This window comes from Artibeus jamaicensis, unplaced genomic scaffold (genome assembly GCF_021234435.1).
Source record: "Artibeus jamaicensis isolate MK-2021 breed Jamaican fruit bat unplaced genomic scaffold, CSHL_Jam_final contig_685, whole genome shotgun sequence".
NCBI lineage: Eukaryota > Metazoa > Chordata > Mammalia > Chiroptera > Phyllostomidae > Artibeus > Artibeus jamaicensis.
This window is the reverse complement of record NW_026521924.1, coordinates 2,991,160-3,007,872: the sequence shown is the minus strand read 5'-3', so window position 1 is coordinate 3,007,872 and position 16,713 is coordinate 2,991,160. Positions and strand designations below refer to the sequence as shown.

Genomic DNA, 16,713 nt, shown 5'->3' with positions numbered 1-16,713 from the left:
CAAGTGGGCCCTGACTGAGATTTGGATGCCTGTTCCTTCCTTGTACATTTGTGTAAATTCATGTAGGCCCTTTGAAACTTACTGGTATATTGGGTAGTGTTCAGGAAATTCTAAATACCTGGACCTCAGGCCAGGATTAGTTCATAACAAATATATGCATTTTTAATGTTTAATAAATTTTGTAGTTAGGGTTATTTAAGCTTTCAATTTTCCGGTGAAGTAGAAATTCATCTCATTTTATGGAGGAAAAGACTGAGGTTTGGAGAAATTATTCCCAGAGTCATAGAGCTCCTAAGGGACAAAACAAGACCTTAGGTCCATGCTGCTTTGTTCCAAATCTAGTGCTACCCCACTATTTCATTCTGCTTCCTGATTTTGATCAGCATAAGTAATAACACCTTTCTTGTTCCTAAGTTGGATTTTCAAGTAGGCGTGTAGGGTCTTTTCCTACCAAAGCAACCAACATTTTGGCTGCAGAATTGACTGCAAGGCCCCAAAACACCCAGATTTTTATCAAATCAGCTGCCCCCATATTCCAACCAATTTGCCTTGAGCTTTTCAAGAGCATTAAAAGTCACGGTTTATGGAGTTCATTCAAGATGCCCTGTGACAGTCCCTTTACATATCTTAGCCCATTTAATCTCATACCAGCCCTTAAGATAGGTATTATCATTCTCATTTTGCAGATCAGGAAACTGAGGCTCAGAGAGGTCAAATAGCTGAAGAATTATGGAGCTGAGATTTAAGCCTCATCTTTGACATGAGTCATGTGCCTTTTGTACTCTCCTTGTTCACCCTGCCCTCAGCCCTGGGACCCTGCTTTGCCTGTCAGGGAGAGAACTGGAGCCTTTAGCTTCCATCCTAGGAGGCTGGTAACTTCTCTCTCTATGTGTTCTTCAATGGCTATGCCACTCAGTAGAACAGGGTTCCAAAGGAAGATGGAAGAGAGGCGTTCAATGCTGGATAGAAACCAAATGATGTTGTTCACTACACGGTTACTAATGGAGCTTTGATAGCAGGCCTTTGGTGAGGAGACTGAGTCACAGCATGCCACAAGGAGCTTTTGCACATTAGGTTTATGATGTAGTTCACAAGATCAATCCCACAAGATGAAGGGTCTATGTGTAATTTTTGTATGTATCAGATGCCGAGGGATCTGTGTTCCTGCCCTTCCAGAACTCACCCTTCTCCCAGCCTCAGTAGTCTGTAGGAGCCAAGACACCCATTTATCCTTTTGAGAGGTTGCTATAATAACATTAAAAATTGGTAGTCTTTATTCCTGACTCAGAACTAGATCACTAAGATGAGAAGTTTGCAATGAGGCCTTGGGTGACTAGTCCCTATTACCCCTCAAGTGGTCACTTCAGCTAAGCAGAAAGTAAAATGTTTTCTCAGAGAACAGGTCCCAAGTTTTGTCCATTTTCCATCCCAGGCCTGTGTAGGAAATCTGCAGCAGACTCCTGAGTTTGACCAGGAAATTCTTTATTTAGTAAAGATAAGTTGGAGTGAACCAGTTCCCATGAGCAGGTTTTCCTAGGATCCAGATCCTACCTGTACCGATTTCTAAGCAAGAACATCAGTGTAGCAATAATTAGGCCAATCGCAAATAAATCCCAGTATGATCCAAGGTTATTGTCCAGTTTTATCCATTTCCATCTCATTGTAAACTGCTGGGAAGAGACATTCTGTTAAAAAAAAAATCCAAGCCTCCCACTTTATCAGAGCCATTGTCTCCCTCCATCCCACCACCTAAGAGTTGCTCACTGGACTTTTCATAAATTCGGGACCTTTTTGAGACAAGCTTACATTAAAAAACCAGATATCTTGGAGCAAATGCACAGTTTCCAGTTTCATGAGGGCCAGGAATACAGGTATCTGAGCGTCGGGACTTGTTTCAGCAGCCATGTCATATAATCTCCTGGCTAAGTGAATGTCCTGGAAGTAGAAGAATAGGCCTGTGCTCATTCGGTGCAGATTCTTTAGGGGTAAATAAATAGAAGCCATTGTAATTTATCTTTGGTAAGCAAATGTTTATGTCCTATTCCTTGGAGCCTGTGAATATGTTATGTTACATGGCAAAGGGGACATTGCAAATATAATTAAAATTACAGAACTTAAGGCAGAGAGATCCTGGGTTATCCAGGTGGACTCAGTATAATCACATGGGCCCTGAAACACAGAGTTTTCTCGGGGCTGAGGGCAGAACAAAAAGTCAGACAAATATAGTAGAAGGAGACATCAGGAGTTTTAGGCATGTGGAGTAGTGAAGGATTCATCCCTCCATTGTGGATGGCTGGCCGCATGGAAAGAATGAGAAAGAATGTGGATAACCAGCAAGGAAATTGGGGAACTCAGTCCTACAAATGCAACAAACTGAATTTTGCCAACAACCTGAATGAGCTGGGAAGTAGATGCTTCCCCGGTGTGGAGAGCAGGACCAATAAAATGGCATTGGTCCAATCAAGATAGCATAAAGTGTATAAAACAAAGTGGAGCCTCTCATGTTAACCAAATGGCTGCCAGTTAGCCATGACACTTAGGTTCAGGGGGAAACTACTTAAGTCAGAGCAGAGACGTTTGGCAGGAAAACACACCTAAGATATCTGTATATGTGATCAGAATATCCATGTTTGTGGGGTGGGGCCACCCATAATAAATAGGCTCCTGGGAAAATTCCCCACTTGCCATCAGGGGTGCCAAGACTTACCAAAGACCCAGAAGGGTGGAGTACACCACTTTCAAGATATAACTGGGGTAGGCTCCAGACCACTGCAGAAACAATGAGCTACACACACCAGAGTGCTGCTCCACATCACGCTGATCTCCCTTGGCATTGACCACCAGAGGCTCTGCCCTGTGGGACTGAGGACTTTGCCTGCCCTGCTGCCCACCTGGCTCTGGAGATCCTTCCTTGCAGGATGCTGACAACTCCCTTGCCCACCGTGCTGTTTCCTGGACTTGCAGACTGAGACTCCAGGACTCCAGTTTGTTATTTCCCGTAGATTGCTCTGTGTGTGTGTGTGTGTGTGTGTGTGTGTTATATTTCTCTTAGATTGTTAGAGCATGAGTGGGATGTTAATGTATGTTGATATTCTACTTTGAATGTACTTGCATTCAATAAAAGCTGAGTGAGTAGCATAATTACTGTGTGTGACTCTTGTCTAGTTCTTGGTGCCGGGCTGCTCAGCAGGCAGCTAGCCACCAGTTGCCTGGCTGGGCTGACTTATTGGAAAGACCATAACACGAACATATACTTCCAGAGCCCCCTGGAAGGAACATGACCTATGCAGAGAACCCAGTCAAGCTCACCCAGACTTCTGATCTACAGAAACCATGAGATAATAAATGTGTGTTGCTTTCAGCTACTAAATTTGTGATAACTTGTTATAGTTAGGAAACTAACATAATCTTCAAAAACTTTCTTGGATACCCCTGGACCTGATACTAGGTATGATTCCAATTAAAGGGGCAAGAGAATGCTTGGCACTAACAGTGCAGTTCCCTAAAACAAATGACAATACAAATAATAACAAGCATTTAACATTTCTAGTTTCCTTCATAGTACTTATCATGGCTGAAGTTACAGAATTTGTTTATTCATTTGTTTAAGTTCTTGAAGACAAGGACGTGGACTACATATTTACCTCTGAATTCCCAGTGCTTTATGAAGTGCTGAGTACATAAACACTTTGATAATACAGTACTTGTGGAAGGAATAAATAAACTATTTTTGTTCTTAGGCTGGAATTTGATTCCTCAGAGGACATACTATATTTTTAGAGAGTTTTTTAAAAAAACCATAATGTATGCCATGGCACATAAACATTTTTTAAAAAAATTTTCACCTACTATGACTTGTTCTTGTTTGCTTTACTTTTGCTTTGTTTTCCAAAATGAAGTAATGAAAAGGCTAAGCAGAGTTGCCTTTAAAAATTGAAGTGCCCTGGGTCAGTCCCAGAATTTTGCTTGGGTCCCTGTGGATTATTTTCAAAGAAGGGGAAAAAGAGAGATTTTTCCCCACAAATTGTGGTCATTTAGTATCTCTGTTGTTCCTTTTCAACTCCCAGAACTTTATTATATAGAGTTCAGTAGTTATGAATCCTTGAGACCTCTGCTAAATCATTTTTTTGGGTAGTTTCCTCTTTCAGCTATGTTTTGCTTGCCAGTTTTTAAGTTTTCTGAAAGCTCTGTGGTCTATTAAATTGATTTGTTAGAGAAAGAGGAATGCTCTTAATTAAAATATTTAAAATTCAGGAGACTGAGCAAGTCTTCCTGGAAACAGAGGAAGTGGATGTTGGGGAAAAAAACCCAAAACCCAAAAATAAAAACAAACCCCTCCCTCTAATTTGTGTCTCTAATTCCAAGGAATTGAGTGAGCATTCATTGGAAAGCACCCTGCAGAAGAGAATGGCTGTCACCACCCTGTCCCTGCCCTTCCCCGCACCCCCTCCACCACCCACGTTAAAGGCATATTGACTTGAATAGCGGAGGGAAAAGGAGCCTTTGTCATTATCTCAGGCATTCATTCTTATTTGAGGCAGGCAATAGTTATTATTTCTTCAGGCACAAACATCACAATTCAATCATTAGGTTTATAATAAAAAGTAGTGAGAAGTACCTTTAATGCCCAGTCAGTCTCACAATTTGCACTGGGAGTGGGGTGCGATAGAAATCCTTTCTTTAAAATTCCCAGAGAAAAAAATTTCTGAATGCCTGTGGCTAGTTAGGGTAACCCATACAAAATAAATTGTATTACTAGACTTCAGAACAGAGTCCTGTTCCTTATCCTATTTAGTAAAAAATCAAAATAGTTCATATAAAAAATTTCCTCAGTAGTTTTGATGATGAGCAGAGTTCATTAAATAAGTGCATTATATACCTAATCCACTTACATATAACTTTTCTGTGGTACAGTGAGTTTATTGGCTTTAACTTCAGTGATTTAAGAGATTATATAAAGCAATCTGAATTTTCTCTCTTTTTCCCATTTAAATATTTTGTTGTTTATGCTATTATAGTTGTCCCAATTTTTCCCCTTGGACCCCTCCACCAGCCCACCCTCTTCTCCAACAGTCACTCCCTACACCGTTGTTCCACGTCCATGGGTCATGCATATATGTTCTCTGACTAATCTCGTCATTTTCTTTCAACTAGTCTCCACCACACCCCTTTCCTCACAGCTGTCAGTCTGTTCCATGTTTCTATGCCTCTTATTCTATGTTACTCATTAGTTTATTTTGCTCATTAGACTCCACTTGTAAATGAGATCATATGGTATTTGTCTTTCACTGACTGGCTTATTTCACTCAGCATAATAGTCTCTAGTTCCACCCATTCTGTCACAAAAGGTAAGAATTCCTTCTTTTTTAGTGCTGTGTAGCATTCTGTTGTGTAAATGTCCCACAGCTTTTTTATCCATTCATCTACTGATGGGCACTTAGGCTGTTTCCAAGTCTTGGTTCTTGTGAATAACATTGCTGTGAACATAGGGGTGCATTATATTATTTTTAAAATAATTTTTAAGATTGTATTTATTTATTTATAGAGAGAAGGGGAGGGAGGGAGAGAGGGAGAGAAACACCTCTGTGTGGTTGCCTCTCACAGGCCCCCTACTGGAGACCTGGCCTGAAACTCAGGCTTGTGCCTTGACTGGGAATTGAACTGGCAACCCTTTGGTTCACAGGTCAGCACTCAATCCATTGAACCATGCCAGCCTAGCAGGATTCTTAGGATATATTCCCAGAACTGGAATAGCTAGGTCAAAAAGCAGTTCCAAAGCCCTGGCTGGTGTAGCTCAGTGGATTGAGCATGGGCCTGTAAAGCGAAGCAAAAAGCAGTTCCATTTTTAATTTTTCTATGGAAACTCCATACTATTTTACAGAGTGGTTGCCCCAGTATGCATTTTCACCAACAGTGCATAGGGTTCTTTTTTCTCCACATCCTCACCAGCAATGCTGATTTATTTATCACAGCCATTTTGGTAGATGTGAGGTGGTATCTCATCGTGGTCTTAATTGGCCCCTCTCTGATGGATAGTGATGTTGAGCATCTTCTCGTATATCTATGGGCCATCTGTATGCTCTCCTCAGAGAAGTGTCTATTCAGGTCCTTTGGCCATTTTTTAATTGGATTGTTTATCTTCCTGGTGTGGAGTCATATGAGTTCTCTATATGTTTTGGAGATCAAACCTCTAATGCATTATTGGCAAATGTGTTCTCCCATTTGGTGGGTTCCCTTTTCATTTTGATGATGGTTTCTTTAGCTGTGCAGAAGCTTTTTAGTTTAATGTAGTCTCATTTGTTTATATTTTCCTTGCCCTAGGAGATGTATCAGCAAAAATATTGCTATGTGAGGTATCTGAAATTTTACTGCCTACATTTTCCTCTAGGATTTTTATGATATTGTAACCTATATTGAAGTCTTATATATCTTTTGTTTATTTTGAGTTTATTCTGGTGTATGATGTAAGCTGGTGGTCTAGCTTCATTTTTTTTGCAAGAGCTAAAATTTTTTACAATATCATTTATTGAAGATACTGTCTTCACTCCATTGTGTGCTCTTGCATCCTTTGTCATGTATTAATTGATCATAAAGGCATGGGTTCATTTCTGGGCTCTCTATTCTGTTCCATTGATCTATGTGTCTATTATTATGCCAGTACTGGACTGTTTTCATTACAGTGGCGTTGTAGTATAGTTTATTTTTTATTTTTAAAATATATTTTATTGATTATTCCATTACAGTTGTCCCATTTCTACCCCTTCATTCCCTTCCACCCTGCACACCTCCTCCCCCGTCATTCCTCCCCTTTAGTTCATGTCCATGTGTCACAAGTTCTTTAGATTCTACATTTCTCATACTATTCTTGCCCTCCCCACTATCTATTTTCTACCTACCATCTATGCTACTTATTTTGTGTACCTTCTCCCCCTTCTTCTCCTCCCACTCCCCTGTTGCTAACCCTCCATGTGATCTTCATTTCTATGGTTCTGTTCTTGATCTAGCTGTCCTCTTAATTTGATTTTGTTTTAGGTGTGGTTGTTAATAACTGTGAGTTTGCTGTCCTTTCACTGTTCATCTTTTTTATCTTCTTTTTCTTAGATAAGTTCCTTTAACATTTCATATAATAAGGGCTTGGTGATGATGTAGTCCTTGAACTTGACCTTATCTGAGAAGCACTTTATCTGCCCTTCCATTGTAAATGAAAGCTTTGCTGGATAGAGCAATCTTGGATGTAGGTCTTTGGATTTCATGACTTGGAATACTTCTTTCCAGCCCCTTCTTGCCTGTAAGGTCTCTTTTGAGAAATCAGCTGACAGTCTGATGGGAACTCCTTTGTAGGTGACTGTCCCCTTATCTCTTGCTGCTTCTAGGATTCTCTCTTTCATTTTAATCTTGGCTAATGTAATTATGATGGACCTTGGTGTGTTCCTTCTTGGGTCCAACTTCTTTATGACTCTCTGAGCTTCCTGGATTTCCTGGATTTGCCAGATTGAGGAAGTTCTCCTTTATTATTTGTTCAAATAAGTTTTCCACTTGTTGCTGTTCCTCTTCCCCTTCTGGTACCCCTATAATTCAGATGTTGGAACATTTAAAGATGTCCTGGAGGTTCCTAAGCCTCTCCTCATTTTTTTTAAAGATTTTATTTATTTATCTTTAGAGGGGAAGGGAAGGAGAGAGGGAGAGAAACATCAATGAATGGTTGCCTTTTGTGTGTCCCCTGCTGGGAACTGGCCTGCAGAGAACCTGCCTGCAACCCTGGCATGTGCCCTGACTGGGAATCGAACCGCGATTGTCTGGTTCGCAGGCCCGCTCTTACCTCTCCTCATTTTTAAAAATTCTTGTTTCTTCATTTTTTTCTGTTTGGTTGTTTCTTTCTTTCTTCTGGTCTACTCAATTGATTTTAGTCCTAGTTTCCTTTCCATTACTATTGGTTTCCTGTGCGTTTTCCTTCATTTCACTTAGGTTAGCCTTCATTTGTTCCTCTAATTTGTGACTAAAATCAACCAGTTCTGTGAGCATCCTGATCACCAGTGTTTTGAACTGTGCATCTGAAAGTTTGGCTATTTCTTCATTGCTTAGATTTATCGGCACTGGACTTTGAGTTCTTCTTGAGCCATGTTTTGAGCCAGGGCGGGGAACCCAGTCTCTGGGTTTTGACGCTATATGTGGGGGTGGGGTCAGAGAGGGGCAATGACATCTGTTCTGCTGTTTCTTGGATTTTGGTCCCCTCTGCTGCTTTCCACAAGCAAACTGGGCCCTTCTGGTGCTGGTTCCTGGGTGTGTGGGCCTGTGCACCCTCCAGGACCCTGTGGGTCTTTCCAATGAACTCTGTGAGCCTGGGAGCTTCTCCTGGCACCTCAACCCCAAAAGTTTTTCAATTGGCGCTTTTAGGCTTTAACTCCTGTCACTGGGGTCCTAGTTTGTGCAGTCTATTTCACTGCTCGCTCCTTTGCCCAGTTCATCTGAGTGTGAATGTGTGACTGTGGTCAGTCAGCTGCCCTGCACCCTCACTGGGTCTGCCCGTTGCCATCCAGTACTTGGAATCTGCCTACTATCGCCCGCACGCCGGTGTCAGTCTGGCCACATTTTCCTGCTCGCCCCACTCTGCCAGCTGCAGACTCAGCCCCTCTTACTGGTCTGGCTGAATGGTTCGTTGTTGTCGGAATTCCTCACAGTTCAATTTTTTTGTTTTGGATGCATTTTTGTTACTAAAACTTTGTTGTCTTTAAATTTGGTTGTGCGAGGAGTCACAGTGTTTCTACCTACACCTCCATCTTGGCTGGAATTTTAGCCTTGTAGTATGTATTGTGATCCCTCCAACTTTATTCTTTCTTGAGATTATTGTGACTATTTGGGGTCTTTTCGGCTCTATATAAATTTTTGGAGTGTTTTTTCTGTGTCACCTGTGATCTGTGAAATATGTCATTGATATTTTAATAGAAATTGTGTTAAATTTACATATTGTTTTGCGTAGTATGGATGTTTTAATGATGCTAATTGTTCCAATCCATTAACACAGTATATGCTTCCACTTATTTGTGCCTTCCTCAATTTCTTTCTTCAGTGTCCTATAGTTTTCTGAGGGTCTTCTTACCTCCTTGGTTAAATTTATTCCTTGCTACTTCATTTTTTCTGTTTCAATAATACATGAGATTGTTTTATTGGTTTCTTTTCCTGATAGTTCATTGTCAGTATATAAAACTGCCGTCAATTTTGGAGAATTGATTTTGTATCCTGCTAATTTGGTGAATTAATTTATTAGGTCTAGTAGATTTTTAGTGGAATTTATATGGTTTTCAATGTACAATATCTGTTGTCTGCATATAATGACAGTTTTACTTCCTCTTTTTTTATTTGGATACTTTTTTTTTCTTGTATGATTGCTCTGGCTAGGACTTCCAGCATTACATTAAATAAGAATGGTGAAAGCAGACATCCCCTTCTTGTTCCTGATCTTAAGACTTAACAATTTCAGGTTTTTCCCATTGAGTATGATGTTAGCTGTGGATATTTCATATATGGCCTTTATTAGGTTGAGGAATGATCCTTCCATTCCCACTTTGCTGAGAGTTTTTATCATTAATGGGTGCTGGATTTTATCAAATGCTTTTTCTGCATCTATTAATGTAATCATGTGATTTTTTCTTTCATTTTTGTTTATGTGAGATATCACAATTATTGACTTGTGAATATTGTACCAACCTTGCATTTCCAGGATAAATCATACTTGATTATAGTGTATGATCTTTTTAATGTAGGTCTAGTTTGCTAATGTTCATCAGGGATATTGGCCTATAGTTTTCTTTCTTTGTTGTGTCTTTACTTGGTTTGGAATTAGAATATTACTGGCCTCATAACAAGAGCTTGCAAATTCATGGAAAAAAAAAGAGCTTGGTAGTCTTACCTCTTCCCCCAAATTGAATTTTTTGGGAATAGTTTGAGAAGAATAGATGTTATTTTTTCTTTGAATGATTGGTGAAATTTGCCCATGAAGCCATCTGGTCCAGGACTTTTGTTTGTTGGGAGTTTCTGATTACTGCTACAATTTCATAAGTTGTAATTGGTCTATAGGTTCTTCTTAAATAAACTTTTTTTCTAATTAAAACATAAGGTGTGCCAATGTTCACATGTTCAGAATAGGTTCTTGTAATTCAAAGTACAGGATTCTTCAGCAATAAAATATCTTGTTTATGAAAATTATTCAGTTACATCATGCAGGAATTTTCTATCTCCAAATCTTTGAGTGTCATAAAAATTTTTTATATTGTGGCAGGTAATTTTTTGAATAATTTATTCTTATTTTCTTATACTATATGCTAATTCCAGGAAACTTTGAAAGTACAAAAGTGAACAAATGTAAAAATCACCTATGATTTCACTGTACAGAGGTAAGTTCTGCACAGTGAATATATTATATTTTGTATACATCCTTCCAGTATTCCAGTATGTGTATATGTGTGCATGTATACATACACATATATATATTTTTATATTAGAAGTTTTTTACTTTGGGTAATATTATATCTTCTTTCAATATATTTCAACATATATGTGTCCTAAAATATTCTTGTAGTCTATAATATTTTATTTTTATTTTTAAAGTGTTTTTAAAAATTTATTGAATTATTGTTCAAGTAGAATTTTCTGCTTTTTACTCCCATCCCAGCCCACCCCCCCGTGCTCCCCACCTCCCTCCCATTTCCACCTTCCTTAGTTGTTGTCCATGTGTCCTTTATACTAGTTCCTGTAAATCCTTCCCCTTTTTTCCCTGAAATTCCCTCCCCTCTTCCCTCTGGGCACTGTCCCCTTGTTCTCTATTTCAGTGTCTGTGTTTTTATTTTGCTTGCTTGTTTGTTTTGTTGTTTAGCTTCCCCTTAAAGGTGAGATCATATGGTATTTGTCTTTCAACACCTGGCTTATTTCACTCAGCATAATGCTTTCTAGTTCCATCCATGCTGTTGCAAAGGGTAGGAGCTCCTTCTTTCTCTCTGCTGCATAGATTTCCATTGTGTATATGTACCATAATTTTTTGATCCATTCATTTACTGACGGACACCTGGGTTGCTTCCAGCTCTTGGCTATTGTAAATTGTGCTGTTATGAACATTGGGGTGCATAGGTTCTTTGAAATTGATGTTTTAGGGTTCTTAGGATATAATCCCAGCAGTGGAATTGCTGGATCAAAAGGCAGGTCCATTTTTAGTTGTTTTTTTTTTTAGCAAATTTCATACTGTTTTCCACAGTGGTTATAGCAGTCTGCAATCCCACCAACAATGGATTAGGGTCCCCTCTTCACAACCTCTCCAACACTTGTTGTTGCTTTGTTTATGATGGCCATTCTGATAAGTGTAAAGTGGTATCTCATTGTGGTTTTAATTTGCATCTCTTTGATAGCTAACGATATTGAGCATCTTTTCATGTGTCCCTGGATATTCTGTATGTCCTCCTTGGAGAAATGTCTGTTTAAGTCCTTTGCCCACTTTTTAATTGAGTTGCTTGTCTTAGAGTGGAGTCATGTAAGTTCTTTGTATATTTTGGAGATTAAACCCTTGTCTGAGGTATCATTGGCAAATATGTTTTCCCATACAGTTGGTTCTCTCTTTATTTTAATACTGTTTTCTTTAGCCGTGCAAAAGCTTTTAATTTTGATGAGATCCTATTTGTTTATTCTTTCCTTTATGTCCCTTGCTCTGGAGGACATATCAGTAAAAAAATTGCTGCATTAAATATCTGAGATTTTCTTGCCAATGTCCTCCTCTAGGACTTTAATGGTGTTACAGCTTATATTTAAATCTTTTATCTACCTTGAATTTATTTTTGTGTATGGTGTAAGTCGGTGCTCGAGTTTCATTTTTTTGCACATAGCTGTCCAGTTCTCCCAACACCATTTATTGAAGAGGCTATTATTAGTCCATTTTATGTTGTTGCCCCCTTTGTTGAATATTAATTGGCTGTAGAGATTATAATATTTTATTTTTAATGGTTGTATAGTGTCTCATAATAGGCTAATACTTATTAAATACTTTTACTGCATGCCAGTCATTTAGTTAAATCTCATGAGAATTCTATAGGGCAGATGATATTGTTAACTCCATTTTAAAGATGAAGAAACTAAGGCACAGAGAAGTTAAATCACTTACATAAATTCATGTGACTTGTAAGTGGCAGAGCTGAGATTCAAATCTAGATAGTCTGCTTCTAACCTGCTCATTTAACAACTAGGCCCTAAAATATCTAACAGAATCATAATCTACCACACAAGAGTTTAAATAACATGTTTTCTATTTTGGAGCATTTTGGTTGCTTGTAGGACTTTTTTTCCCTGTGATTAATACAGCTTTATACACTCAATTTTCCTCTTACATTTCTAATTATTTCATTAGGTAGCTGAAATTTACTTCAAGAAAGGTGGTGACCATTCTGAAGAGGTGTATATTATTTCCTGTCATATTTATAAAAGGGCCATTTTATATATCTAACTTAAGCTTTTTCTCCAGAAAATAATTCTATTCTAGTATTTAAAACTATAGTTCTAACACTCCATAGGTGGTCAGACCAGACAAATGAGAAATTAAGATACTTTGTGTCATAATAACTTTTATTTTTCACAGGACTATTTATACCTTATTCAGTATATGCAGTTTTTGTTTTCCCTGTACAATCCAAAACATGTGTTATTTATGAAGTTGCAACATTGTGATTCTTATCACAATGTTTCTTACAACATTATTTGTAAGAAAATGTATATTTGATCAATCAGATGACCAAAATATATTTCTCATATATATTTAGTTTTCAACTACAGGTCCTGGCTCACAGCTCTGAAAACTTAGAATTTCAAGGGCTTAGAGCAATAATTTTCAGCTGGTATGCTGTGGCACACTGGTGTGCGGGGAGAATTTTTAAAACACGCAATACCTGACTATTATTTTTTAAATGTGCAGTACCTGATTATTTAGTCAGGGGCACTAACTGCTTTTCCCTTAGATAGTCAAAGAAGAAAATGACAACAAGCAATACAACAATAGCTATCCTGTGTAATAAATCAAAATGACACCTACTTTTTGTCAGGTTGGCAAAAATATATTTTTGATATGCCACAGGATTTTAGTAATTAGCTCATGTGTGCCATGAGATGAAAAAGGTTGAAAATTGCTGGTTTAGAGTGACAAATGTGCTTTTGAATGAGGTGAATTTTGGATGCACCTGATTGTGGTTAGTAGGGGGTTAGAACTTTCATTTTCATCCCAGACCTTGGGGGTGGGGAGAGGAGCTCAAGGTTGAATCAATGGCCAATGACCATTGATTTAATCAACCATACCCTTGTAATTAAGCCTTGTAAAACCTAAAGGGCTCAAGAGAGCTTCCGGATTGGTAACCCCATGGAGGTACTTGGAGAGTGATGCACCAGAGAAGGCATGGAAGCTTTGTATTCCTTTCTGACATACCTTACCCTATGCACCTCTTCTATTTGTTCCTGAGTTATATCCCTTTATAATAAACCAGTATTCTAGTAAGTAAAATGTTTCTCTGATTTACTATTCTAGCAAATTAACCAAACCCGAGTAGGAGGTCGTGGGAATACGTGATTTATAGCTTTGGGTCAGAAGTATAGAACAGCCTGGGCTTATGACTAGTGTCTAAAGTTGAGGATGAGGACAGTCTTGTCACCTTTAACCTGTGGGATCTGATGCTATCTCTGAGTAGATAATATCAAAATTGAGTTGAATACTTGGACATCCTGCTGGTGTCTGAGAATTATTTGTTGGTATGGGAACCTCCCGACCCATATTGCAAATTGGGTCTCCGAGCACCTTAGTGATAAATATAACTACGTATATTTGAAATTCATTTCCAAGAATAATTCCCCACACACATTTTGTCTTAATTTAGCACAGATTTCCTGGTTATTATCTTAAAATATATACATGCTTTCTTTCATTTAAAAAGATTGTCATTTGTTCCTTATACTCCATGTTACAAAAACATTTTAGAACTGGATCTGACAGTACTTATCCCTCCACCTGAACTAATTGTTCCCCATTCACATGTTCATACTACTTTACTTGTGTGAACATGCACTCATGCCATTTTAAGCTTTTGCTAGATCTCTGGACACGTTTCTTCCACAGTAATCTGTGATCTCCTTGAAGGCTGTCTTGTTCCTCTTGTATCCTCAAGACCAAGCTCAGTGTTTCCTGACATAAAAAATTACTTGATAAATATTAGAGTAAATAAATAAAGAAAAGCAAGGCATAGTGCTACAGTAATTTTGAAGCAGATATCTTTTTAGCTTCTACATTTCCCATACTATTCTTGCCCTTCCCCTGTCTATTTTCTACCTATCATCTATGCTATTTATTCTCTGTACCTTTCCCCCCCGCTTCTCCTTCCACTCCCCTGTTGCTAACACTCCATGTGATCTCCATTTCTGTGGTTCTGCTCCTTTTCTAGTTGTTTGCTTTTGTTTTAGGTGTGGTTGTTAATAACTGTGATTTTGCTGCCTTTTTACTGTTCATATTTTTTATCTTCTTTTTCTTAGATAAGTCCCTTTAACATTTCATATAATAAGGGCTTGGTGATCATGAACTCCTTGAACTTGACCTTATCTGAGAAGCACTTTATCTGTCCTTCCATTCTAAATGAAAGCTTTGCTGGATAGAGCAATCTTGGTTGTAGGTCTCTGGATTTCATGACTAGGAATACTTCTTTCCAGCCCCTTCTTCCCTGTAAGGTCTCTTTTGAGAAATCTGCTGAATGTCTGATGGGAACTTCTCTGTAGGTGTCTGTCCCCTTTTCTCTTGCTGCTTCTAGGATTCTCTCCTTCATTTTAACCTTGCCTAATGTAATGATGATGTGCCTTGGTGTGCTCCTTCTTGGGTCCAACTTTTTGGGGCTCTCTGAACTTCCTGAACTTTCTGGAAGTCTATTTTCTTTGTCGGATTGTGGAAGTTGTTTATTATTTGTTCAAATAAGTTTTCCACTTGTTGCTCTTCCTCTTCTTCTTCTGCTATCCCTATAATTCAGATGTTGGAATGTTTAAAGATGTCCTGGAGGTTCTTGAGCCTCTCCTCATTTTTCTGAATTCTTGTTTCTTCATTCTTTTCTGATTGGTTGTTTCTTTCTTCTGGTCCACACTGTTCATTTGAGTCCCAGTTTCTTTTCCATCACTATTGGTTTCCTCTGCATTTCTCTTCATTTCACTTAGTGTAGCCTTCATTTTTTCATCTAATTTGCAACCAAATTCAACCAATCCTGTGAGCATCCTGATCACCAGTGTTTTAAACTGTGCATCTGATAGGTTGGCTATCTCTTGGTCACTTAGATGTTTTGGCTCTGGGGCTTTGATCTGTTCTTCTGTTTGAGCCAGGGTTTTTTTGGTCTAGTCACAACTGTTACATAGTGAGGAGTGGAGCCTTAAGTGTTCACCAGGGTTGGGCAACCCATGTTGCTGAGTTGTGACTCCGTATGTGGGGGTGGAGTCAGAGAGGGAACAATGGTGCTTATTCTGCTCTCTGTTGGATTTCACTGCCTTCCACCACTTCCTACAAGCAAATTGGGCCCTTCTGGTGCTGATTCCTGAGTGGGTGGGATTGTACATGTTCTAGGACCCTGTGGGTCTCTCCAACAAACTCTTCTGTGAATCTGGGAGTCTCTCCTGGCATCTCAAGCCCCACAAGTGTTTTCAATGGGTGCTTTTAGGCTTTATTTTCTGGTGCTGGAGCCCTGGGTTGTGTGGTTTGCCTTGCTGCTCACTTTTGCCTGGTTTATCTGCACACATATGTGTGACTGTGGTCAGCCAACTGCCTTGCATGCCTCACTGGGTCTGCTCATTGCCACCCTGTGTCCAGGGTCTTCTGGCTGCCACCAGTGTACCCGAGTCTGCTAGCCACCACTTTTTTCTGTCACAACCCCTCTCTGCCAGCTGCTGACTCTGCTCCTCTTACCAGTCTGCATGGATGGTTGTTGGACTTCCATACAGTACAATTTTCTGTCAGTTCTGGATGCTTTTTTGTTCTAAATTTTTGTTGTCCTTAATTCTGGTTGTGCAAGGAGGCACAGTGTGTCTACCTATGTCTCCATCTTGGCCAGAAGTCAGCAGATATTTTTTTAATTTGAGTGTTCATTGCAGGGCTCAGAGAGGAGATGATATTGAAACTACTCTTTGAAAAATGGATTGGTTTTCAATGGGCAAAACTGTGGGAGAAGGTGATTCTAGCAAATGGAGTGATAAGACCGAAGGTCTAGAGGGTTTAGTTCAAGCTCTTTTGGTGTGGAGGAAAAGTAGTTTAGAAGATTTACAGGGAATGAAGTGCCAGGGTAAGAAGTCTGGACTTCATTTGGCAATTAAAAGTAAATAAGTTTTCTTTATTTTTGTGTTTTCTTGCATATATATTTGTGTGTGTGTGTGCATGTTTTTGGGGGAGGGTAAGGTGGAGGGATAATAGTACCAGAGTTACCAAGAATAATCTGATAGTGCTTTGTCAGATGGATTATACATGGATTAACTAAAGTAATATTATATCTGTAACAAATAACTCCCCTTCCCAAATTGCAGTGGCTTAACACACTCATCATTCCACGTGAGTGTTTGTAAGGGAACTTACTGAGATGCAATATGGCTCCAGCAGCCAAGGCATCTGGGAAATGTTGGACAGTTAACTCTTTGTAGCCTCAGGTTTGGCTGACTCTCCAGAAAACAGAAATGTCA

The 16,713-nt window shown here is 39.0% G+C and overlaps 1 protein-coding gene across 1 annotated transcript in view; it reads right to left on the bottom strand.

Annotated features, from left to right (window-relative positions):
- The window catches only part of SEL1L2 (SEL1L2 adaptor subunit of ERAD E3 ligase), a 125,210-nt gene that overhangs the window by 417 nt on the left and 108,080 nt on the right, over positions 1–16,713 (bottom strand). Inside the window, exons 17-18 of the mRNA XM_053671158.1 lie at positions 1,807–1,935; positions 1,552–1,667 (exon numbers count right to left, since the gene is read on the bottom strand). Coding sequence (XP_053527133.1) covers positions 1,552–1,667; positions 1,807–1,935 — 245 coding nt within the window. The remainder of the gene's footprint in view (positions 1–1,551; positions 1,668–1,806; positions 1,936–16,713) is intronic.